The sequence below is a fragment of the Lissotriton vulgaris genome, chromosome 5, assembly GCF_964263255.1.
Source record: "Lissotriton vulgaris chromosome 5, aLisVul1.2, whole genome shotgun sequence".
Classification (NCBI taxonomy): domain Eukaryota; kingdom Metazoa; phylum Chordata; class Amphibia; order Caudata; family Salamandridae; genus Lissotriton; species Lissotriton vulgaris.
In genome coordinates, this window is record NC_141693.1 from 691,625,342 (window position 1) to 691,651,221 (window position 25,880).

A 25,880-nucleotide genomic window follows, 5' to 3' on the forward strand; every position below is an offset into this window, starting at 1 on the left:
TCACTTTCTATTTTTTTGCTCACATTATTTACTATTTAGGGCAAAATGGATTTTACCGTTCTGTAGACTGATGTGCCTTAGGCACTTTAGGCAGGCTTTAAGAATCTTCAAGTCTGACACATCTGAAACAATTGTCTTTGCTACATGAACAGTCCTTATGTGGGCATAGCCTCTTGGAAGACGCCTTGAATGCAGCCAAAACCTCAGCCTTTGTTAATTGAAAATAGCCTGTTTTCACTGTCTTATATGCTTCCCCAAATTATTATTGACACTCATTTTCAACTGCATTTAATATGAACTGTATAGTACTTTTTATTGTGATAATATTTTACTTTGTTCACAGTTTTATGGAGGATTCCCGCGAAATAAACTTGATTGACTGATTACATTCTGGTTCTTCAATGAGGACATCGCATATGTTTTTTTCTGTTGGTCACCAATTCAATAATGTTTTGCAATTCATTAATTCATCTAATTTATGTACTGAGATCCGAAAATGACTTTGGGTGTATTTTCACTCCTACGAAGGCCCCTTCGTAGAGCCAACAAAAGTTTATTTTGAGCCAATCCAAAGGAACTCCCTTTATTTACTTATTAATTTGTGAAGCTTTCTAGGGATACAGGACCTACACCTTTGCCTACTAGTATTTACAAACAAGTCGGGCATGTAGTTCCACCATCTTTCTCCAGTAACAATACGTTTTCAGAGACAATCATTGGGAGATGGTTTCACTGCCAGTCCTGGTTATACTGTCCAGTGGCCAAAATACTCCCCACCAATATAGCTATGTTTTTAATGGAGGGGTTAAACTTTATTTCATCCAGTATTATAATGTGCTACTGACAATTTCAATGTATCATGCACTCAGAAGATTGTTGTCTGGGTTTCATATCTCCAAATATACAATCATTTGGAAAATTAAAGGACCACAATTTGTATTGCTATAATTGGTGTTGAATCTGCAAACATGGTGGACTTTATTTTTGCTGTATATCAGGGCACAGATAAAGTGAAATGTTTTCAAACAGTATACTACGAGATGAGAGAAATGTGTAGTCTGGTTTGCCAAGGCAATGTGTATTCCTTGTAATACTAACATAGCATTTCATTACTGGTAATACATAAGACAAGCCTCATTTTAGCTAACAGCAAGGTGCTGGGGTGTAGACATGCATAAATATAAGATATGAATTAACCCCTTCGCTGCGGCTATTCCACCGCAGTGCTAAGGGGGCGGGGGGCCACGCGCCCAAGCTGGTGATGGAATCGCTCCGTCACCAGCCGCGGTCGCGCTGTGCTCATGACGGAGCGGTTCCGTCGCGGCCCCGCCCGCTTAATGGAGCGCTCAGCGAAGGCGCAGAATCCGCGCCGCGCAGGCGTACCAAGCGGGCCATGACGGAACCGCTCCGTCATCAGCACAGCGCGACCGCGGCTGGTGACGGAGCGGTTCCGTCACCCACAGGGGAGGGAATAAACTAGCACAGTAGGGAAAAAAGCTGGGAATATAAACGCCGGCGGAATCTTTCACAATGGATTTTTTTTCCTAAATCATTCTTTCTACACCAGTATTGGAAAAAAATCTAATTTTCACTACCCAAGAGCTTTTCATAACGTTCAAGTGTTTCTTCCTTAAAACGTGACTAACCTTAATCCCTGCAACTGCTGTCCCCGGGACCCCCTAATAGGAAAGAAATGAGAGAAATTAGCTTTAAAGCAAATATGTGCACTACAGTAACATATTAGTAACACACATGTCTAGGTCGTTGCATCTTGCGGTGCTGCAGCCCAAGCCTAATATTTATTTGAAAATCATCGATTCAGACATCGTAGTTCACATATACACTGGAGTAAATACATTGCATAAATGCAGCATTTAAGACCAATTTGGAAAGTAACCAGTTTTTCTTACTGGATTTTAAATTACACAGACGAAGGCCTCCTTTATTTCCACTTTCGATTAATTTAAAATATTTAAAATTGTGTTAAGTAGCCTGAACATATTATTACATATAAAAAGGCTTTTGTGGTCAAACGCTGAAATATTGATAGTGAATGGATGACTGAATGGGTTTCATATTGCGTGTTTAATAAAAATGTATGCAGTATAGGCACTTCCTGGTTTTAAAGCTGTATAAAGTAAGAAATATATTTACATATATTGTGAATTTCTATGAAACAAGAAACAGGGGATCCATTAGTTACTACAGCCATCTTGTGAACCTGGCATAAGCATCGACTTTTTGCCAGCCTCAGACAATGTCTCCTATTTCAGTACTTGCTCGCTAACCCTATTTCGGTGTAAATTGAAATTGTAGGTGGCCAAGATAAGCCTGTCTACTGTTCCAATGCTGGACCAAGTATGGACCTCCTTCCCCCACAACAAGGAAACCTAAAAACCAGGGGATCAACCTTCATTCAAAACTCACATTTATCAATATCGTCACAAAGGGGGTCAACATATAGCTACCTTTGGTTCACAAATCCATCCTCCCGTACAACCTCACATCATATAAAAATTACAAGATGTCGCATTTTGGGGCAGTCAGACTTCTGTCAAATTACTTACAAAGGCGTGCCTAAGAACTTGATTGGCAAACTGCAAAGCCTCCAAAATACAGCCAACAAGATGCGCATGAAAGCGTGTAAACTTGATCCAACTAGATAGCCTTTAAAATGTTTTATTGTATTCCAAAGGTTGCTAGGATTAAACTCACATGGCCCGCATCATTCACGAGGCCTATATGAATAAAAGCCTTCATAGGTGCAAAACGTGGCACCACGCCATATTGCTACTAGGGATCTTCACTCAGCATCCTCACACCCGATCCCATTTCACCCCTTTAGCTGTTAGAAACAGGGACATCGATCCTTGGATTCTTGGCAGTTTTGGGTCTAAAACTCTGGAAAACTCTGTAAGCCAGACTCAGCCAAACTAAACTACCTCACATTCAAAAGGAAAATTAAAAACCAAGTATTTCTAGTTAGCCTTTGCCAAAGACTATCCCTGGTGCCACCAATAAAGAGTGTTGGAGGTTCGGAACGAGTCCACGCAACAGTGTATCTTTGTTTTCCTGATTTTCTGTATTTACTTAGCACTCTGAAATAATTGTAAAATAGCAATTTGCACCTAATAAAACGCCTAATTAAATAAGCAAAAGCCACAAGAAGTCATCCAGGGAGCAGGCTTGTGGTAGCATTACCCCCAAGATGATCTTGTTGTCAGCCCCCTGTCATGATTGGGATCTTGAGAAAGACTCCTGACCACTGGTGCAGACTGCTACTACAACTGAGATAATAGTAACAACTCCCACCCTACTCTCACTACTGTGACCATCACCTTATCTGATAATGGCTATGTGAGCCCACCTACAACTGGACGCCAAGCTACGTGTATGGAACTGTCGCACTGTCGCACCACATTGTGCCCTTAAGCAGGGCTCCATGCAATATGTCCGGGGAATGATGAGTTATGGCCGACCCACACAATCAAGAATGTATCCATATTCTCATCATTAGCAAAATAATCACCTCTTCTGAAATTTGCCAAGTGCAGCACTATAAATCAAAAGTCTGAAGCGCCACGAGTCTGTAGATAACACTGAAATGAACCTCTTGTTTAAAATTTAAAAACAAAAAACAACTATGTTTTTATATAATTAAATTAGTAGGGACTGTATGCCAAAGGTCAACATCTACTGTACAATAATCCAAGAAACCCAGCCAAAGAGCATGAAACATTTGTTGGATAAAACTAGCAGTGAAAACTGTAGTTGTCTACAAAAAAGGAAGATTGTAGATGATGCCATACGGAAATGAGGTGGGGAGTTTATGGCATATTTGCAGGAATAGATCCTACAGATCAAACTACTAATGGCTGGGCGTATTCCTAAAAAGAGGATTCTCTCTACCTGTACCTATTGCAGAGGGCACATCTTCCAATTGCCATGGCAATAGGTGCACAGATACACCCTGAAACAGATAGAACGTGTGGCCTCTGAATTCCTAGACATCACACGTAGGACACCGGTGAATATGTTTCGTGGGGGGATGGTTGAGGATCAAAAGATAAAGAATTGTTGTAGGGTGAAGTGCACAAAATAGCAGGTATGGTCGCCTTTTGTAATGAATTTCTATTCTCAAAAATGTGATTGAGGATGCATTCTGAAATGTTTTACAACACGTATTCTTGAAGTTGATGAAGAGCAAAAAACTTTTAAAACTTTAATGAAAGCTTCCCCATGCTATCCATATATGAGATGGTGAACATGTAGAGTACATTTAGAGCATGTGCACCAATTATCAATCTACACACGTTTTAATTACTCTGAAGGCGTTGTCACATTTGCCTCTAGTCATGCCGTTAAGAGTGATAGTTTGATTATTCAACCTGAAATACGATTAAATGGACTGTTAATAATTGTGTTCCTGTCAACAAATTGAGAGACACTTCTAACTTCACAGAAAGGTTGGAAGTAATTCAGACTATTATGTATAGATTCCAAGACAGTGTAATTATTATCTCTTATTTCTGAACTTAGCACAAAGTGTATCACTAAAGAAAGCACTTCATTCTACAGATGCATTTAGTTATTTGTTATTTGTTTTTGAGACTTTTTAATTATCCTAACCTTCCAATTGGCACAATAAATTATTTTTGCATCCCTCCAAAGTTCAGAATGCTGATATTAGTAAAGGTTTGGTAGGTGCACTGACAACCAAACTCAAAACATCAGGAATTGAGAATATCCAGTAACAGGTCTGAAATCCTGCAGTCTTAATGCTTGGAACTATTGTGGAATCCAGTGTTAAACGAGCTAGCTGGCTTCACATTCAGACAACGTGTGGGTCAAACATCACCCACATTTCTTATTTAATCCGTAAAAGGTAACTTGGGACATAAATATCGCTGACTTGGTTGCTGTGCACAGTAAACATCATCGTATTTTGTCTGATGTGTTTATACGAAGTTAGCAACACTCCATGATTCATTCATATCGATGAGCATAACTACTTTGAGGTGTACATGTCAAACATATACCCATGGTACATAACAGGTAACAAAAATCAGCCAATTCGTGTTTTAAGTTTATTAGGTTGAGCTCAAAAGTGCACTTCTAGAAGATCACTTTCTTGAAATTGTATTAATAAGAAAGAGGTGATCAATGGATTAATTAGCAGGATGAGGAGAATTAGGGGTTCACTCTTTAAAATGGAGTGTGCGTTTATAGGAAGTGATGTGCGGCCATACCAGACTAGATGAAAATCAGGGTTGCCATGCCGTGCAAGAACACAGAAACAGACAGCATAGGAAGACCCTCTTTTTTATAGTTAAAAACATAACGAAACATGACAGATTTTAGTGGGATAGCAGTATTAAAATAGCAAAGCAGATTGAGCTAGTGAAAAGAGCATTCCATTCAGATGTGAACTGCTGGGTTTGTCGGCTATCACACACAGTTGAGAGGTATATGGGGGGGTTTAACACATATTGATCCACTCCTTGCAAGGTACCTTCACTCCATGTTTTCCTGGAATCCCTGGCATTCCCCTCTCGCCCTGTAGTCAGAGAGTAGAAAGAGAATAGAGTAATAGGATAGCGTGTGACAGGTTAGACAAAAGGGTAGAAGTGGAATACAAGTAGTGAAATACATCATAATAGAAACATCCAGTGTGTGCTTAAGGATTTTTAGAAGCCTTTGTTCTATCAACCCTCTTCTTGCACCCTTATCCCAAGTCTCATTGTTTATTCTGACTTTGGTCCAACTCTGCTCTGGGCAGGATCAAAGTTTATTTGTCTGCCATTTTGGCATTTTTGTGGTTGCCGGACCAACCTTTGTTGTTTAAGTCACCTGTTGTGACTAGGTTCCTGAAAGGTTTACAGCATATGTTTGCTCCTAGAATAATCATCACGCTGCAGTAGGATCTGTATTTGGTCCCTAAATTTCTCGTGTGCACACCCTTCCAGTTGCTACACAACTGCCCTGTCCCTTTACTAACCATTAAGACGGCTTTCTTGGTGACCCTAACATCAGCCAGGAGGCTCAGCAAACTGTAGGCATTCTCTCTGCAGCCTCTGTACACCAGTTTCTACCAAGAAAAGCAGGTTATGTGAACACCTGCCACCTTCCTTCTGAAAGTTGGGACATATTTTTATGTAGGCCAAAATATCACTTTGCCTACCTTCTTTGCTCCCTCTCATGCTTCTAAAGAAGAGAAGAAACTCCACAGCCTGGACCTAAAAATAGTGTTACCAATTCAATTCAATTGTCATTCTACCTTGATCCCATAAAAGAGTTACAGGTGGACAACCAATTTTTTTTAGGATATGCCGTGGCCAAGAAAGGTAAGGTCGAGCAGAAACGGGCCATCTCAAGATAGATAGTGCTCTATATTAAAATCTCCCACACATTAGCCAAGAAACAACCCTGTGACAGGTTGGGGGCTCATTCCACCTGAGCGAAGGCTGCGACTACTGTATCAGCTTGCAGAGTCCCTGTCCTGGACATCCGTCAAGCAAAAATGTGGGCATTACTTCACTTGTTTACTAAGTACTACTGCCTGGGCAGTCAGGCCCATCCTGATGGGCATTTTGCCTGTTTTGTCCTGCACGACCTTTCGGTCTCGAATCTGTTTCGCTGACTCACCTTGAGGGAGATATTGCTGGAGCATTTATTCTATGGTATGGAATATGCGGCTAGAAGTCTCTATCAGATGAACAAGTTACTAACCTTCAGTAATGCCATCCCACCTCATAGAGGTTCACTATCTCCCCAGTCACAAACACAGCCACATTAAACTCCTCAAGCACACATATAAAGCCTTACACATCACTGGTCCAACACATACACTTTCACTAGCCTGACAGACACCTACGTTCAGCCTCACTCTCACTTGCACATATCACCCCTCATTCACAAGAGCTGTACAGGAGGTTGTTAGTTCTCATACATTGCACCAAAAACATGGAACAGCCTCACACAACTCATCCGAGCCTCCTCCTCACTTCTTGAGTTCCAAAAAAAGCTGAAGACCTGACTAGTCAAATTATTCTGAGAGGACCCTCAACTGTGCACCTGCTCAGGTGCCTGGATATCCTCACGGGTGATTAGTGCGCTATACAAATATACATAAAAGAACATTATGTTACAGAAATGGAGATTGCTGTGCCTTTTTTGTGGTAAAGAGTCAAATTAGCAATACATTTTTTGTTTAGACTGATAAGAGCTTTCGATTTTTTGAAAAGGTTATTTTACAATTCATTATAGCCTCTTATGAAGCAGAGTTAGCCTTCATTAAGCATAAACAAAGGAGGAGGATATTAGTTATTAGGAACTGAGGTTTCTGGTTGGCAGAGGTGTACACTCTGTCCAAGCAGGAACAACAATCCTAGTCAGGGTAAGTCAGATACACACCAAAATTTAACCTGTGCCCACCCTCTGATAGCTTGGCACAGAGCATACAGATTTCACTTAAGAGGCAAACGTAAAGTATTTGTGCAGCACTTCAAACAGTAAAACAGTGAAAATACTATACAAATAGATACCACACCTAGTTAGAAAAACAGAGCTTACTTTTTTGGTCAAAACAAGACCAAAACAACAAAAATCCAATAAGTATAACTGAAGTATAACTGAAATGTAGGGTTTAAAATCATAAAGCACCAACCGGAGCTATTTGGTCATGCTAGACAGAGTCAAATCCAAAAGTTATGGCTGACTGTGATGGAGCGCTGGTCGGACACTGGGACCAGCATTGGCCCATAGAAACAGTACCTTGGTTTGCGGTTGTGTCAAAGACAAAATGCGGGGAGCAGAGGAGGTGATGCGTTGTCGTCAATCCCTTCATATGCAGGCGAGGCATCGGTTCTGATCTGAGCAAGTCGGAGATGCATCGTCGTCGAACCCCAAGATGTAGGTGATGCTTCATTGTCGAGCCCCGCAAATCAAGGATGTGTTGAGAACTGGAGGTGATACACAGCGCAGTCGGTGATGCAAAGCCTCTGGGCCTTGCGGCAGCTGCAATGCGTCGATGTTGAGGGAGATACGCTGGTTCTGAGCTGGGCAATGGTGGCGTTGCTTGGTTTTTGGAAGTTTCAGAACTTTTACCCACATCTTTACAGACAGGGCAAGACTCTCAGATGGCAGAGTCCAGGTGCTGTGGATGAGTAGATAAGTCTTTGATGTCCCTGAGACTTCCAACAGGAGGCAAGTCAGCAAGCCCTAGGAGTCACTTTTGTTCTCGGCTGTAGAGATGCAGATCCAGTCCTTCTCACTCCCAGGCAAGAAGGACAGCAGGCAGCAGGTCAGCACAGCAGAGCCAGAGTACAGCAGAGTCCAGCACAGTGACAGTCGGAAAGATCAAGAATTTAAAAGTGGGTTGATTTATTTGCCGTCTGATTACTTGATAAGAACTTTGTGCCCCATAATGCAGTATTTGTGGTGGAAAGGAATAGCCTTTCGGTTTAAGCACTACATTTCCCAGCATTCATAGCTCTAGTACTACTCTATTATGATGCCATCAATTTTAGTCCTCTTACAGACCAGACTCTACTACCAGACTTATAGACTCACAACCCCCCACAAAGACACTGCTTTCATTTCTCTTCCTCTGTCTTTCTCTCTTTTTAAACATCAGCATACCAACAGTGTGGAAATTATGCCCAGATTATAAAAGTGCTAAAACTACAGATGAAGATTCTATACAAATTTGAATGGCATAATGTGTATCTGAGGGTTTCCTTGTCCTCAACACATTTTTGCTGAAAGCAGAGCAGAGATATTTATGGCAACATGTTTAATTTTTTCACGCTATTGGTCATTGGAGGATAGAATTTCAGAATGTTTCTACACAATCTGAGTGACAGCATTTTTAACCTACCTTACATTAAACAGATTCTGTTATATTTTTGTTAAAATTAGTAACTGCTTTTTTGGTGAGTTTAATTTGTACACAATTATCTTTTATTTTTCATGTTGGCAATATACATGAAAGAGCAAGACAACAGGATTTAAACAGTTTAAGGCAAAGGTGATATTGTGACCATTTATTACAAGGTATGAAAGGCCATCTGCCTTACATTAGAAGGATATTGCAGTTCTCCTCAGAGTCCCATCACCGTATTAAAGAACCTGACCTTTGGTCTCCTTGGACTATCCTTATAATGCATGGCAAGGGGTAATTTATTCCATATATATTGTAGTATCTGCACTCTTAAAGAAGTGCTCTGCAAAATCACCATTGTGGCTTGACATTTGAACACTCATAGCCAAGACTAAAATTAAAGCCTCATTTTACAAATGTTTTCTGTTGAGTTTGAGTTACTGTTTTTTTATGCAGACCTGATGCATAATCCTTTTTGGGGTTTACAAACTAACACAAATTGGTATTTACGTAGGTATGTAAGAAAAAATAATGCAAAGCAGCGTGAAGTGTTGCTTTTTGTCACTCTGCATCACGGTGGCGTTGCATGGATGGTACATGGGTATTCAAAAGCAACCACTCCTGGTTTTTGACACAAAATCCTATCTACTCACTGTAGTAAAAGGGTTTTGCACCAGAAATTACTGCCACTTGAAAGCAGTCATTCTATAGAAGAAATGCTTTCATTTCTCCTAACTTTTTCAGTTTCCATTTGAGCTGCACTGTACAGCACACATCCGAAGTGGAAAAGGTTTAAAGTTAGTCTGAGCACAACATTTTGTACTGCAAGGGTACCATTCCAGTCCAAAACCTATGCTAGACTCAAGCAGACACCTTTGCACAATGGTACAAAGATGTGTGCATTGCACTCCGCGGTATAATTTCACTCCGGCGCCAGGGAAAGGGCGGGGTAGTGCCATATATCTATAGATGCAGGGCCGGCGCTAGGCAAGGGCAGTGTGGACAGCTGCCCAGGGCCCCATATTCAGCCCTACAACTTGGGGCCGCGCACCAATGAAACACAGCCAGGTTATGGCATTAAAGATCCAACCTTGCAAGTGCGCCCCCGCCACCTTAGGTGGCCCCCTCACCTGGCCTCATTGCTTTGGTGTCGGGAAGCGAATCTGAGGAGGGTTAAGGGTGAGGGGCAGTCACAGTTGCAGGAAAACACATTTCTCAGGTTTGTCCGACAATTAGGTCTCCACTCCCCCCCACTCATTGTCCCTCTGTTTAGCTCCCTGTCAGTCTCTGCAGATAAGCAACCCTCAGACCTCCAGCCCTTTATGAGCTGTTATAAGGCACTTAAGGAGAGGGAGGGGCTGCAGCTTCAGGAGCAGGGGCATCTATTGAGATGCAGGCAGCCCAGAATGTGTCACATCTATGCAAATTAGAGGGGCATCACATATTCCCTTTCTGCCCAGGGCCCCCAGAATCCTTGAACCGGCCCTCGGTAGATGCGACTTTTCTTGCTCTCTCTCTGTGTCACCCATGGTAGCACGACAACGTTGGGTGCTGTACTGCATTGTGTGACAGGTTTGTTGCACTGCATTGTTTGACAGGTTTGTTGCACTGCATTGTGTGACAGGTTTGTTGTACTGCATTGTGTGACAGGTTTGTTACACTGCATTGCGTGACAGGTTTGTTGTACTGCATTGTGTGAGAGGTTTGTTGCACTGCATTGCGGGACAGGTTTGTCTTACTGCATTGTTTGGCAGGTTTGTTGCACTGCATTGCGTGACAGGTTTGTTGTACTGCATTGTTTGACAGGTTTGTTGCACTGCATTGTGTGACAGGTTTGTTGCACTGCATTGTGTGACAGGTTTGTTGCACTGCATTGTGTGACAGGTTTGTTGCACTGCATTGCGGGACAGGTTTGTCTTACTGCATTGTTTGACAGGTTTGTTGCACTGCATTGCGTGACAGGTTTGTTGTACTGCATTGTTTGACAGGTTTGTTGCACTGCATTGTGTGACAGGTTTGTTGCACTGCATTGTGTGACAGGTTTGTTGCACTGCATTGTGTGACAGGTTTGTTGTACTGCATTGTGTGAGAGGTTTGTTGCACTGCATTGCGTGACAGGTTTGTTGCACTGCATTGCGTGACAGGTTTGTTGTACTGCATTGTTTAACAGGTTTGTTGCACTGCATTGTGTGACAGGTTTGTTGCACTGCATTGTGTGACAGGTTTGTTGCACTGCATTGTGTGACAGGTTTGTTGCACTGCATTGTTTAACAGGTTTGTTGTACTGCATTGTTTAACAGGTTTGTTGCACTGCATTGTGTGACAGGTTTGTTGCACTGCATTGTGTGACAGGTTTGTTGCACTGCATTGTGTGACAGGTTTGTTGTACTGCATTGTGTGACAGGTTTTCAAATCTGGGCCAGTGGATGATAAAATAGCACCGCTTTCGTGCAAGGTATCACGATCCTCTCATTAAACAGACCATGTCAATTAATATGATGCGGGATCTCCGCGAATATGTGTTCTTCAGAATGTTCAGCGCTTTAAATATCAAAAATAACCTGAACTAGCATAACAAATGTGAGCGGAGTTTAGCTGAATTTAACATTATTTAAAGCCAGCCAGCAGATGGCAGTGTGGGATCTCTGTTAGAAGGTCTGTTGTGCTTGGACCCCGGCACCTGCAATTTGTCCTCCTCGACTTCCCGCTGGTTGGCTTCAGTTTTCTGTGAGCTTCCAGCCTCTGAAGTGAAACTTGAAACCTGCTTCTGATCATCCATGGATCGGAAGTCATGAATTACGCGATTATATCAGCAGCTTTTAAGACGGCCACACGCGGCATGCTCACAGACATCACCTGCTCTTGTTTTGAGAGCTGTCTCGACAGCTCCCACTCATGTCTCTGCCTTTCTCTCTCCCCTGCTTTCCTTCGCTCTCGACTCACTTTTCTAACGCTCTCACTCGCCCACTCCCTCAACTCCTCATCTTCTTCCTGCCTCTAGCTCTATCGCCCCCACTCTTTTATAATTGTCTGCATTGTTTTTCTCATTGACTCAATCTCACTCTCGCCCTCCTCTTTCCCTCTGTATCTTGAGATACTGTGAGTGTGACACTCTGTCTACCCCTCTCTCTTTTTTCCCTCTCACTCCCCTTTCGCTCTCTCACTTTCACCGTGTGCTGTTCCTCCCTCACACACTAGCTCTCACTGTTTGAGCTGCTCTCTCACTCTCTCCCAACTTCTCTCAGTTTTTTCTCGCTACCTCTACTTTGGTCTCTGCATTATTTTTCCTCAGTCTCTCGCGCTATCACTTTCCCTCCATCTAGATCTCCCCGTCCCTCATTAACACTCTCTCTGATCTCTACGACTCCCTGTCTCTGCCAGGGGCTTTCTTCCTCTCGCACTCTTTTTCTGTCTCCGCCGCTTTCTCCCTGTCTCTCTTTTTTAGATTAAATCTGTCGCTGTCTTGGTCTCATGACACCCACTCCCCTGCACTCGTTCACACTCACTATTTCCTTCCCTTGCTTGCTACACCTCTCACTCCGTGTCTCTCTATTTGTCTCTTTCTTCTTCTGCCAGGATGTGCCCCACGTATTTACTACAGTGAACAGATATCCTTCAAGTTGCAGTTTTATTGTGCATTCACGGCTCCTATCATGTTGCTCGCATAGACGCATTGTGGGATGTCATTTGTCCAATGTGTTGGTTTCCCGCCACTTTTAACCCTCTCATAGGACCAATAACATTTACTCTTATAACCCCATATGAACTGTAAAAGCAGTGACTGTCAGTTCCTAGGAGGAAATATCCTGCACAATGCAACTTCAGGAGCATGTTTACCTATTTGATGCAAAGCACATCCGCCGGCTGATAAACAGCTCCGAATGCGTGAATGAAACCTATGATGGGGAGTCGGACCTGTCCGGGGTGGAGGATGCCCTTGGTGTTTATTTCTTACACTAAACCAGTTTCAGGCTGGTCACATCATTTCAGCTTAGTGGGCAGAGGGAGAGTATGATTTGCCCAAGATCAGACACTTTCGTGAAGTATAGACCTAAGACAGCAGCGCACTCCTACATACTGCAAAGGCCGTAAATCTCCCACCATATTGAATGTTGGTGGATATACCAAGAGACTAAACTCCTCCTCCCCTCCCCTATGTAATATCCATTCCGTGTTTTAACTACACACTTGACTAGCAACTTTATATTTGATTTTAAATACTCCGTGTCTTGCAAAAAGGAGCAGTGAAATATGTTTTAACTTAATTGCTTAAGAGCACACAATTTAGCCAAATGGGAGACCATGCCTTCTTGTTCCGCAGTTTCTGCCTAGCCCACATCCACTAGGCGATTGTTGTGGTGACAGTGATCCTGGTAGCAAGGCCTTGGCAGCCCGAGGGAAATATCTTGCCCAGATTTATAAAACAGTGCTTATTTCCAGAATATTTAGGTAAAATGGTAAAACTGGAATTAAATGTCAAGTCTTCCAGTTCCATCACTAAGACATACTCACTTGTTATCAGTTAACTCTGTTCTTTGCCCACCCCAGTGACTTGTCCACCTTGTTATGGATCCTGTCAAGGTTTTTTTAACAGCGCTTCTTTTCTTTGGGTCCTGTGGTAGAAAGTGGTTACTCGGCAGTACGTGTGGTGGTATTGATATTGGTGTTTCAAAGCTTAAGGCTATTTTTATTCCATTTGGATACCAGAATTGTTAATTTCCTAAACTTGTCTCTCAAACGTATCCATAGCGAGCAGTTAAGGTGTTAAAGGGATTAGAAGTCAAATCCAGTGCCATAGTAATCCCACTTGATAAACTTAATCTTCGGCCAATTTATATCTTTAAGATGGCCTATTGTAGAGAAGGGTGGATTTAGAATGAACAGTGGTAGCCGCCACATAAATAAAGTGGTTGGGCGGGGGAAGGGGATGCGGGGAGTGATCGCGGGGTGGGGAGCGCAGGGGAGGAGTTTCTTAACCGCATCGCTGCAGCGTTTATTTTTCCCCTACGCTGCTTTTTTCTAAAAGCCGCGTAAGATGACGAGCTCAGCTCGTCATACGCACACGCCCCCGTGGCTGAAGACGAGCTGAGCTCGTCATCAGCTTCGAAGGGGTTAATAATAAAAAGTTAAACTTACCTGCTGTCGGCAGCCTCCTGCATCGCGCCTCTGTGCTGGTTCTTCCTGGTCCCAGCAGGCACTGGGGCCATGTCAAGGACTTCCTGTCCAATGGGTCAGGTCAGGGAGTCTGTGGGGTTTCTCCAGCCCAACTGTTAACTGCAGTCAGGTTAGAGATACCTACGTGCGTATGTGTGAGCTGTGGGGCGAAGATCCTCCGCCATTGCAGAAGAGCCACCCTGAGAATGAAATCCCTAATTTCTCCTCAACAGTCATTTTGTGATGCATGCACAAAGTTTCTCTATGCATGCAATTTGTCTGTCTCTGCATGAGCAAAGTGTCCAGTAAAACAATAGTGGAAATTTGCCCACTCTAGCACGCACTGCAATGTAGCAGAACAGTCAAGTAACAGTGATATCTGCCTTCATAAAAAATGTAGGTTAGGATACGGCACTGTGCTTCCTATTCAGCTCTGAATTGCATATGCAAATTGGTTCAAAGTCAATTTGGTAAGCATACTAATGAGAACAGTGAGTTCTTACACAGAGCTCTGTGAAAAAAGTTTACACAATTTGTACATCAGCTGTACACGTGTGGCACAACATCCTTCAAGAAAGAGTGCTAACTGTTATTTTCCACTTCGATTTGTGTATAATTTCTCAATTTGTGGAAATTACCCCACCCTGAATTTATCTGGATAATCCACAGTGAGAACAAATTGCATGTAAATATGTCTGAAATGGGAATTCAAACATTTGGCCTTTTGTGATTTTTCTCTGCTCAGAAAATATATTTATTTCAGGAGTAAACCGTTCCCCTACACCTCTCAACCTATTGAGTGAGGTGTTTGTGGTATTTTCTCACTCTATTTAGACGTTTCTCCAGCCTTTTTCAGGGCTGCAGATACATATATAAATTCTGTGGGACACGTAACAGAGACTATTTTTGTAGTCTATTTTAAGCTATTGTAATCTTGTGGGTTTTCCAACATTTACATCTCTACTCCCTGGAAACATCAATTTTTCTTTCATTTCCCAAGGATCGTGTGGTTCTTCTGCAGTAGGAAGCAGACTTTGTTGTACATATTGATTCTAAATTAGTTTTTGGGGATTATGGCTATAAAATCTATTTTTTTGTCGTTGTAAAAAGACCACAAAACCTTTGTGAATCAAGTTGTTGAGCACTAATAAACGGTATCCCCCAAAATAGATTAGCCTACTCCATATCATGGTCTGATACAGACTTTTTCTTCCTACAACTTATAATGCACCATGCACAACAAAAAATCTGGGGCTAGATGTATCATCGTTCCCATTTGCGATTTCTTAATAGCGATTTTTACCGAATCGCTATTAAGAAATCGCAAAATGGGATGTATGTTTAAAATTGGTTTTTTTTTGCGATTCCTTATTATTCTTAATTTGCGAATTCGCAAGTTGCGAATTCGCAAATAAGGAATAATTTCCCATTCATTCCTATGGGCCAGGAGGCCCATAGGAATGATTGTGAAATAATTCTCAAATTGCGAATTCGCAATTTGCTAATAGCAATTTGAGAATTATTGCAAGGGTGCAGGGGTGTCTCATGGACACCCTGCTGCACCCCTGAAACTTACATGTGTGTGCATATGGCCCACATACATGCCCTATGGGCATGTATGTGTGCCACATGCCACCTTCAAAATTGCTTAATTGTGAATTTTGAATGGAATTTGCAAATTAACACCAACTTGAAATTGGTGTTAATTTGCGATTTCTTAACCTGAATTCGCAAATTGAAATTGCTTCATACATGGCATTTAAGGAATCGCAAAATTGCGATTCCTTAAATGCTTAAGCAAAATAAGGAATCGCAATTTTTTGCGATTCCTTATTTTGCTAATTTCTCTTACATCCCAAAAGATGCAAAATGTCGGTTTGCGATTCGTTAAGGCCGAAATTCTGCGAATTTCGGCCTTAACGAATCGCAAAAGGCTTGATACATCTAGGCCCTTGTCTCCTTTAGGGACTAAGGAAATTATAGTGATGGTTTAAGATATTCTTAGTTGTATCTCGTGTCCACAATCATGCGAGATTCTTGTTATCAGTAGTTTTGTGATTTCGTCTCTGAGCCAAAGAGTTACATTAGCTATTCAAACATACACATGTGCATAAATAAAAAAATGATCCACCGTGTCTTGGTTGAAATCTAGTTTTGGGCATGCCCCACCATTGTTCTCTTCTGTAGTAGGGTGATAGTTGCCTCAAGATGCACGGATCAAGTGTGAATTTCTTAAAATAATGTGCCTTATTTAGTGCTTAAAAATCTGCAAGGCCGTCCCTGATTGGACTGTGAGGTTAACTGGCTTTGTTACATTGGTATACATGGTGTATAATCAAGCCAAGTATTGATGAAAGAATAGCATGAAGCACAGTTTTTGATTCGTCCATAAGCTAAACAGATAGGATGTAATGTCAGTCTTTATTTCCACAATGGATGAGTGTATGCCCTTGACTTTTGCCATAAATATAAAGTTAAGAGTGTTGCTAACCTCAACAGAGAGAAAACACATTGATATTGCACAACAAAAGGATCAGAATTATTGTTTTGCCTGAAAAATATGTTCGGATTAGAAAAAGACTTGATAAGCTTCCTCTGCTTGACCATCAGCTACCATCAAACCCACTCAAGGCAATGAGAAAGTGGTTCAATGTCCTGTTAGCTGTGTCCTTGACATGTTTGAAGAATCTGACATCAAAGGTTTCCAATCTGTGCAATATCAATGGTGGCTTTGTGTGACATGGACAGCTTCCCACTAGAAAATGGACTGCCAAAGCATCAAAACTATATGATCCATGACGTCTCATCATATATCCCATTTCGGGTCTTAAAAGGCTACATTCTAGTCTTCTACAACCTGTATAACTAATCATTAATAGTGATTGGTGATGTGTGTTTTACAGTACCAATATGCTGGTGACACTCTGATATATACAATTACTTTTCGAGGTGAGAACACTTTTTGGCATACAGTCTGAATGGCACAATGCTGCCTCAACCTCAGACCTAATGAGTTTGAATTCCTTCACCTCTCCTTCTCCCCCTGGCATCCCACTGTCCAGAAAAGTCTAGAGTACCTCATCACCTTAGGTATCACCCCTGAAATAAACAAGAATGCCAGCTCCTTGACCGCTCACTATAGCAACGTTTGCGAGAAAAGTTTGGAAAATTAACAAATTTCAAACTCCAAATATCCAAATGGAATGAAATAGTCTTAAGCTTTGAAACACCAGTGGCAACCCCCTAACTGTACTCACCACCTCGGCTTGCGAATAAAGAGTGTCAAAGGGACACATTTTCACCTTTGCATGCTAGTGATAATTAGGCACTACTTTATCCTTGAACCAGTTGTCACATCAATGATTCAAGCTCTTTTAAGTTTAGGATTAAATTACAGAACTCTTCACCGACTAGTTTAAAAAAAATCAGACAAGCTATTGTACATGCTGCAGTGAGGCGAATTGCTGCAGTCTGCTGTTGCAACCACAATACACCAATCCTGTCCACATTAAACTTTTTCCCAAGGGCGGGTGGACCCATCTTCAAGACTGCCTGCTCTACAAAGTAGTTCAGCTAAATACCCTCTAAACGTTGTGCAAGATGACCATCTCAGGGAGAGAACATTTACTGAATAGTAAGAATGCAAAATACCTCAGAACTAAGGGTGTGCAAAATTCATTACATTTGAATTCTGGAAAATTACATAAAAATTTTGAAACAATTTGGGGAAACTATCAGCCTGATTCATGAAAAACGGGATTTGCGATTCCTTAATAGCGAAAAAATGCGAATCGCTATTGAGAAATCGCAAATCTGAATTCATGAAGATTAGCGAGAAAAAAATGTGATTCGCACGCGGGCGCAAATTCCGTTAGCGATTACCGATAATCGCAGAAAAAACACTATTTTCGGCTACCCGCGCCGGGATTGCGAACTCGCAAATAGCGATATCGCTATTTGCGATATCGCTATTTGCGAGATCGCAAACTCGCGAGATCGGGAAAACGGGAAGTCGCATTTCGAGCCCAGTGATGACATCACAACCAGGAAGCAGCCAGTTCCGACCCCCATTCACCACAGTGAGGCAGACCTGGAGGGAGCTAGTGGGAGAGCTGCTGCAATTCTTGTGATTTCAACACATCTACTACATTGCTGATATGTCAGAGGAACCTGTTCCTGGCCCCAGCAACACCTCTGGGCGCAAAAGGAAGCTCAAATTTTCCGAGCAGGAGCTCGAACATTTGACTGAGGGGGTGGTGGCCAACCACGACAAACTCTTTGGAAAAGACTCCAGGAGGGTCCCGGAGCAAGAAAAACGGAGGATCTGGCAGGGGATTGCCGCCACTGTCAACTCCGTGGGAGTGGCCGATAGGTCCCTAGAGGAGCTGAAGAAACGATGGTACGACCTCCGAGGTCGTGCCAAAGAGAAGGTGGCGGAGCGCCTTGGAGAGTTATCGGGCACTGGAGGTGGCGGACCTACAGTCCCTCCCAACACACCTATGGAGGACCAGGTGGAGAACACCCTTGAGAGGGAGGCCTGCATAGGCTTCACACGTCTCGACTCATCCTGCACCACCCAAGACACCCAAGGTAAGTGGCATGCGACTGCGACCCTGCCCCCTATGAATGTCCATGACCAAATAGGCTCCCCTAATGTCCCATAGGCATGCCATAGTTGCACATCAGGGAATGCCCTGAAGCATTGTGGGAGATGTAGTGTGGCCACAATGTAGTAGTGCCACAATGCAGCCAGACGTTCCAAAGTACGCAAAGCCACAGCCATTCAGGGAATATCACCCAGCATGCATGTAGAAACTGCACGTCTGCCAGATACATGCAACTAATGATCCTCCACTTACCCTCACAGGTGGCGACGAAAGCAGCGACAGTGAGAGGCTGCAAATTGATGAGGAGGTCCAGGAGGAGGAGGTGCCACCACCAATCCAGGCACCAGCCCCTGCCGCTGCTACTACACCAGCAGCCAGCTCCACGAGCAGTGTTCCCCCTGCGACTGGTGCAGCACCTAGAGCCGCAGCCAGGCCAGCTACTATTGTGCCCCCTGCAACAGCCGCACCACCTAGGGCCGCAGCCAGGCCAGCTACTATTGTGCCCCCTGCAACAGCCGCACCACCTAGAGCTGCAGCCAGGCCAGCTACTATTGAGCCCCCTGCATCTGGCGCACCAGCAACGCCAGCTGTCACACCACCACCAGCAGTCGCTACAACATCTGGGCCCGCGGCAGTTGCGACACAGCGGCCAGCCACAGTGTCAGGCCAGCAGGGCAGGCGTGGCAGGTCTCGCCAGCACACCACTCCAGCAAGCAGGAGGGGCAATGGACATGGGCTGGCGCGTTTGAGTGTCGAAAGACGCATGTTGAGAATACATCAGCGCCGGGCACAACAGCAAGGTGCCATTCAGCTCCAGCTACACAAGATAGGGCGCAATGTGGCCGGAGTCGCTGACCGCATGGACCGCATGACGGCGGCCATGGCAGGAATGGGGGAGCGCATGGACAACATGACTGCAGCCATGGCAGGTGTGGGTGAGGGAATAGCCCGCATGACTGCAGCCATGGAGGCCAACACTGCTGCGATGACCACACAGCGCAGTGCAGCACGCCGCCGCCACCATCAACTCATGAGCCGGCTGGCCTCCTACAGCAGGTCGAATTATGTTGCTGCAAATGCAACTTCTCAGTTGTCGCGCCGCTCATTAGCACAGCAGCACCAACTTGTCCAGTGCTGTGAGGACATGACCAGGGTCCTGGAGCACCTGACCACGGCGGTTACGGCACTACACCCTCCAGCAATACCAGCCACTGTGGGGGGTGATGATGTTAGTGAGGGGGCATCCAGCATCAGCAGCCACTCAGCCTCACAAATCCCGCCACTCAGCCGCAGCACCAGGCCCACGCCAGGTCCAGAAGCCCCGGAAGAGGATGCGCCTCAGAGGCGCCTGGGCGGAACACGCAGGAGGCGCACTTGAGTACATTAGACAATAACAGGCACAGGCTGACTTTAAGCCTGCCCTGTCCTATGACACTGCAGTATGCTGCAATACTGTTAGTGGGAGTTAGTAGAACTGAAACCTTTTCTGTGATTTGAACAAATACATTTATTTTGCTACACACATTAGCGTTGTGTCATTATTACATTTTGCATGCATTATTGATTTGTGGGGTGATGGAAGAGGGTGCACTAGAAACTGTTCACTGTAATGTGGTTGCGACGTCTGTGGCCTTCAGCTGGGTTCTTCCCGCGTGCATGGCACGCATGTGCTGGTGGCCGGTTGTCCCCTTCAGATTCACTGCCAGAGATGTCGACAGGTATCCGGCGCTTGGGTGCTATGTTATGTAGTATTGCGCAGACAGCCACAATGCGGCAGCACACTGCAGGACTGTAATACATGGCCCCACCTGTCTTGTGCAGTATGCGGAACCTGCTCTTGAGCAGGCCAAATGTCCTTTCTATGCAATTCCTTGTCCGTATGTGTGCAATATTGTAGCGCCGTTGCTGGGGTGTAGCAGGGTTGAGGTATGGGGTCAGGAGGTATTCACGGAGGGCGTAGCCATTGTCACCTGAATGAGAGGAGAAGATGGTGATTGCCTGTGCTGCGCTGTTACATCTTAGCAATGTGACATTGTCGACAAAGTGTACTTACCAAGTAGGTGTCCTTCCCCAAACTCTCCCCTGACCAGTCGTGTGTGGAGGCCGCTGTGCCGGAATATGAAGGAGTCATGGCTACTCCCTGGGTACTGTGCGACAATGTCAGTGATGTATGTCTTAGCATTGCAGACCATCTGGATGTTGAGGGAGTGGTAGGACTTTCTATTGCGGAACATATACTCCATGGCAGCTGAAGGGCAGATGGCGACGTGGGTACAGTCTATGCATCCGAGCACATGTGGAAAATGGGCTACATTGTAGAATTGTAGCTTGGTCATGTCCAATTCCTGTTGGCTGGTGGGGAATTTGATGTGACGGTGTAGCTGGGTGAGCATGGCGTCAACAAAAGTGTGGAGGCAGCGTGACATGGTGGGCTGGGATATCCCCCCAGCAGCCGCTACTATCCCCTAGAAACTACCGGAGGCCAGGAGGTGCAGGCTACACAATACCTGCACATGTGTAGGCACCGCATTGGTACGGCTTGTTGGGTGCTGCATCAGGGGGTCAAGGTCCTGTATTAGCTGCATTATCATTTCCCCATTCAGCCTGTATTTTGCATATATCTGCTCTCTGGTTTGGCCCAGCAAGGTGACCCGCTGGCGGAATATCCTGTCCTGGATCCTGCGTCTCCTCCGTGCTAATCGCTGTAGCCTTCGACGCCTCACCACCATGTACATTCCTGGCATTGTGGAACTCCTAATGCTGCTGCTGATGATTGTCCTTATGTGTGATTGGTCAGGCCTGAACCTGTTGGTGATTGGACAACGGTTTTTTAAATGTAATTTTTGCATGGCTTTTATGGTTACCACCTGCTTTGAGTTGTCCTTATTTTGCACGGCGCAAAAAGCGATTTTAGGGTTTTTCGCAATTTGCGATTTTTCTTGAATACCGATTGCGATTGTATAGCGAATTCGCTATTTATTTCGTAGAATCCGTGGTTTCTCGCATTTTCCGATTCGCTAATGCTCACCTGCCGGGATTCTGCGAATATAATAGCGAATTCGCTATTATGTGTTTGCGAATTCGCTTTTTTAATGTTGAATGCCGATTACGGAAATTGCGCCCGCAATAGCATTTTCGCAGCGATTGCGGGCGCAATTTTACTTCATGAATCCGGCTGTTAGGGAATCTATGCATAATTACATGAAATACAAATTCATCATTTAGTGCATGACAAGTCTAATTGCTGCGAACAACAGCTTCTCACAATCTGGTTGTTCATGATGTTCTCCTGCTATATTCTTACCGCAAATGATGGCGCAATTATGGAACTGGAGTGATGGTGTAATTTCTGGAAATTCGCTTAACAAGAAAACACGAAATTCCCAAATTTCGTGAATTAAGCAGGGTAATTAACATGTTGTTTGCTCCTACTCAGATCTCCTAGCTTTAGAAAGAAGAGAACCCTTACACAATCTTTCTTGGAAAGTGCCTCTAAAGTCTGAAATGCCACCCCGAGGATCTCAAGCATGGGTGTACACTTTCACCACCTTCTGCAAGTTTTAGAGCTTATTTTGTTTGGTATTTTTCTTGTAAACTTGAAGCCCTTGAAAACGTTTTGGAGTGAGATTGAAAACACTGTAATGTATTTATCGCTGTGTCACTCCTTTGCATATTAGTCTTCTTGCATCATTGTAACATCCTTGTCTGAGGACAGATAGTGCTATAGAAAACTGCATAGATAAATATGAACACAGGCACTCGTTTCACAAACTGAAGGCCACAGAAACAAACATTCTTAGTTTATGAAGCATAACCGGAATTACAATCTGAGGTGAGGGCCTTAGTGTTAAAAGCTCTGTGACAAAAAACGGCCATGTTCCTATTGGTTTTGTACTTGTAGCATTATCTGTGGTTGAAGTGGGTCATCTTTAAGGTATGGTTACGAGTAAACTGCTTATCCTCTGGCTGAGCTTCTTGGTGCTACACAGTAATACCTAAACTAGGATTAGGTGATAAAAAGGGAGCCAATAAACTGATTCAGTTCAAATAGGCTACAAGACTAGAACTATGCTAGGTATTGGCAAAGCAAATAAGTCTCATCTTTTGGCTGCAATGCAGACCTTTTGGTTTTGGAATGCTGTTTGACAATCTTATGCACATATATGTATCATATAGATATCATGATACTACAGTGACCCCAGCATCGCCGTGCATGCATGTGCGTGCATCATCAAGCATTTGCGCTCAGGCAACATGATGAGGTTCCTATTTTATTTACTTTTACAAGATGGCCTGTTCCAGCATTGCAGACACCATGTTGGAACGGCATAGAACATTTTAGAAAGTGTGCCAAAGCACATTTTTTATATGAAGGATTGACCCAGAAGCAGCTCCTGGCCCCCCTAAAAAGATTTGTTTTAAAACAAGTGTGCACTGGGGCAGTATCGGAGCAGGTGGAAGTGAAGTACAAGTAGGGAGCAGAGGGGGAGAATCCAAGAAGCAGAGTGTGGGGAAATTAAAAAAATGAGGAAACCCAAGCAGGAAATGGAGGGCTGGGAGAAGCAGCAGACTAGCTGGGGGATGGGGGAGGGGGGGCAGAACACGGACAGCATGGAGGCCAGAACTGGAGGTGCATGAAAAACAACAGATGAACTGAGAGGTAGAGGAGTGTGAGGAGTTCAGAAAGAAAGCAACACCCAAGAGAGGGAGCAAGGCAACACATTAACTCCCATGGAGTGCCGAAAGAAAAAGAAAAAAGTTGGTTCTTGAATATAAGCAGTTGAAGGATACAAGTCATCCAACAGGATGGTAAAGAAGCTTTGCTCCAGGGGAAACCATACATACGGAAAAGGAAGTTAAGCCATGAAATAAAAAGCATATATTCTGGTGAAGAATTGGCTTGGTAGTTTGGTCTGCCCTGTTCCCATGATGCACTGGGCCAGGGACAGACTGATTTGCATATAGCCATGTTCTGAGCTGGGATGGGGCAGTGAGTTAAATAACGGTGATGGATCAAGCCCTGATCTTTGGACTGGGTAAGAGTGGTCTGCTTAATTCATACACTCTGTTCATCACCACCCCCTTTTCTGAATCGTTTTTGGCCACTATAGGTGTGGCAGGGTATACTCAGACATGAGTCCCTTACTCACTGCTCCATCAGGATTCAAGCAAGCTGGGCCGACGACGGCTGAAATGCCAGAAACCGGTCCCCGGAAGCTTGTATCCTTTCTGGTGAAGAATTGGCTTGGTAGTTTGGTCTGCCCTGTTCCCATGATGCACTGGGCCAGGGACAGACTGATTTGCATATAGCCATGTTCTGAGCTGGGATGGGGCAGTGAGTTAAATAACGGTGATGGATCAAGCCCTGATCTTTGGACTGGGTAAGAGTGGTCTGCTTAATTCAGACACTCTGTTCATCACCACCCCCTTTTCTGAATCGTTTTTGGCCACTATAGGTGTGGCAGGGTATACTCAGACATGAGTCCCTTACTCACTGCTCCATCAGGATTCAAGCAAGCTGGGCCGACGACGGCTGAAATGCCAGAAACTGGTCCCCGGAAGCTTGTATCCTTTCTGGTGAAGAATTGGCTTGGTAGTTTGGTCTGCCCTGTTCCCATGATGCACTGGGCCAGGGACAGACTGATTTGCATATAGCCATGTTCTGAGCTGGGATGGGGCAGTGAGTTAAATAACGGTGATGGATCAAGCCCTGATCTTTGGACTGGGTAAGAGTGGTCTGCTTAATTCAGACACTCTGTTCATCACCACCCCCTTTTCTGAATCGTTTTTGGCCACTATAGGTGTGGCAGGGTATACTCAGACATGAGTCCCTTACTCACTGCTCCATCAGGATTCAAGCAAGCTGGGCCGACGACGGCTGAAATGCCAGAAACCGGTCCCCGGAAGCTTGTATCCTTTCTGGTGAAGAATTGGCTTGGTAGTTTGGTCTGCCCTGTTCCCATGATGCACTGGGCCAGGGACAGACTGATTTGCATATAGCCATGTTCTGAGCTGGGATGGGGCAGTGAGTTAAATAACGGTGATGGATCAAGCCCTGATCTTTGGACTGGGTAAGAGTGGTCTGCTTAATTCAGACACTCTGTTCATCACCACCCCCTTTTCTGAATCGTTTTTGGCCACTATAGGTGTGGCAGGGTATACTCAGACATGAGTCCCTTACTCACTGCTCCATCAGGATTCAAGCAAGCTGGGCCGACGACGGCTGAAATGCCAGAAACCGGTCCCCGGAAGCTTGTATCCTTTCTGGTGAAGAATTGGCTTGGTAGTTTGGTCTGCCCTGTTCCCATGATGCACTGGGCCAGGGACAGACTGATTTGCATATAGCCATGTTCTGAGCTGGGATGGGGCAGTGAGTTAAATAACGGTGATGGATCAAGCCCTGATCTTTGGACTGGGTAAGAGTGGTCTGCTTAATTCAGACACTCTGTTCCTCACCACCCCCTTTTCTGAAACGTTTTTGGCCACTATAGGTGTGGCAGGGTATACTCAGACATGAGTCCCTTACTCACTGCTCCATCAGGATTCAAGCAAGCTGGGCCGACGACGGCTGAAATGCCAGAAACCGGTCCCCAAAAGCTTGTATCCTTTCTGGTGAAGAATTGGCTTGGTAGTTTGGTCTGCCCTGTTCCCATGATGCACTGGGCCAGGGACAGACTGATTTGCATATAGCCATGTTCTGAGCTGGGATGGGGCAGTGAGTTAAATAACGGTGATGGATCAAGCCCTGATCTTTGGACTGGGTAAGAGTGGTCTGCTTAATTCAGACACTCTGTTCATCACCACCCCCTTTTCTGAATCGTTTTTGGCCACTATAGGTGTGGCAGGGTATACTCAGACATGAGTCCCTTACTCACTGCTCCATCAGGATTCAAGCAAGCTGGGCCGACGACGGCTGAAATGCCAGAAACCGGTCCCCGGAAGCTTGTATCCTTTCTGGTGAAGAATTGGCTTGGTAGTTTGGTCTGCCCTGTTCCCATGATGCACTGGGCCAGGGACAGACTGATTTGCATATAGCCATGTTCTGAGCTGGGATGGGGCAGTGAGTTAAATAACGGTGATGGATCAAGCCCTGATCTTTGGACTGGGTAAGAGTGGTCTGCTTAATTCAGACACTCTGTTCATCACCACCCCCTTTTCTGAATCGTTTTTGGCCACTATAGGTGTGGCAGGGTATACTCAGACATGAGTCCCTTACTCACTGCTCCATCAGGATTCAA

The 25,880-nt window shown here is 44.4% G+C and overlaps 1 protein-coding gene across 1 annotated transcript in view; it reads right to left on the reverse strand.

The window, feature by feature from the left end:
• COL13A1 (collagen type XIII alpha 1 chain) overlaps positions 1-25,880 on the reverse strand; it is a 368,078-nt gene that overhangs the window by 191,981 nt on the left and 150,217 nt on the right. The window contains exons 16-17 of the mRNA XM_086922128.1: positions 5,513-5,557; positions 1,647-1,679 (exon numbers count right to left, since the gene is read on the reverse strand). Coding sequence (XP_086778254.1) covers positions 1,647-1,679; positions 5,513-5,557 — 78 coding nt within the window. The remainder of the gene's footprint in view (positions 1-1,646; positions 1,680-5,512; positions 5,558-25,880) is intronic.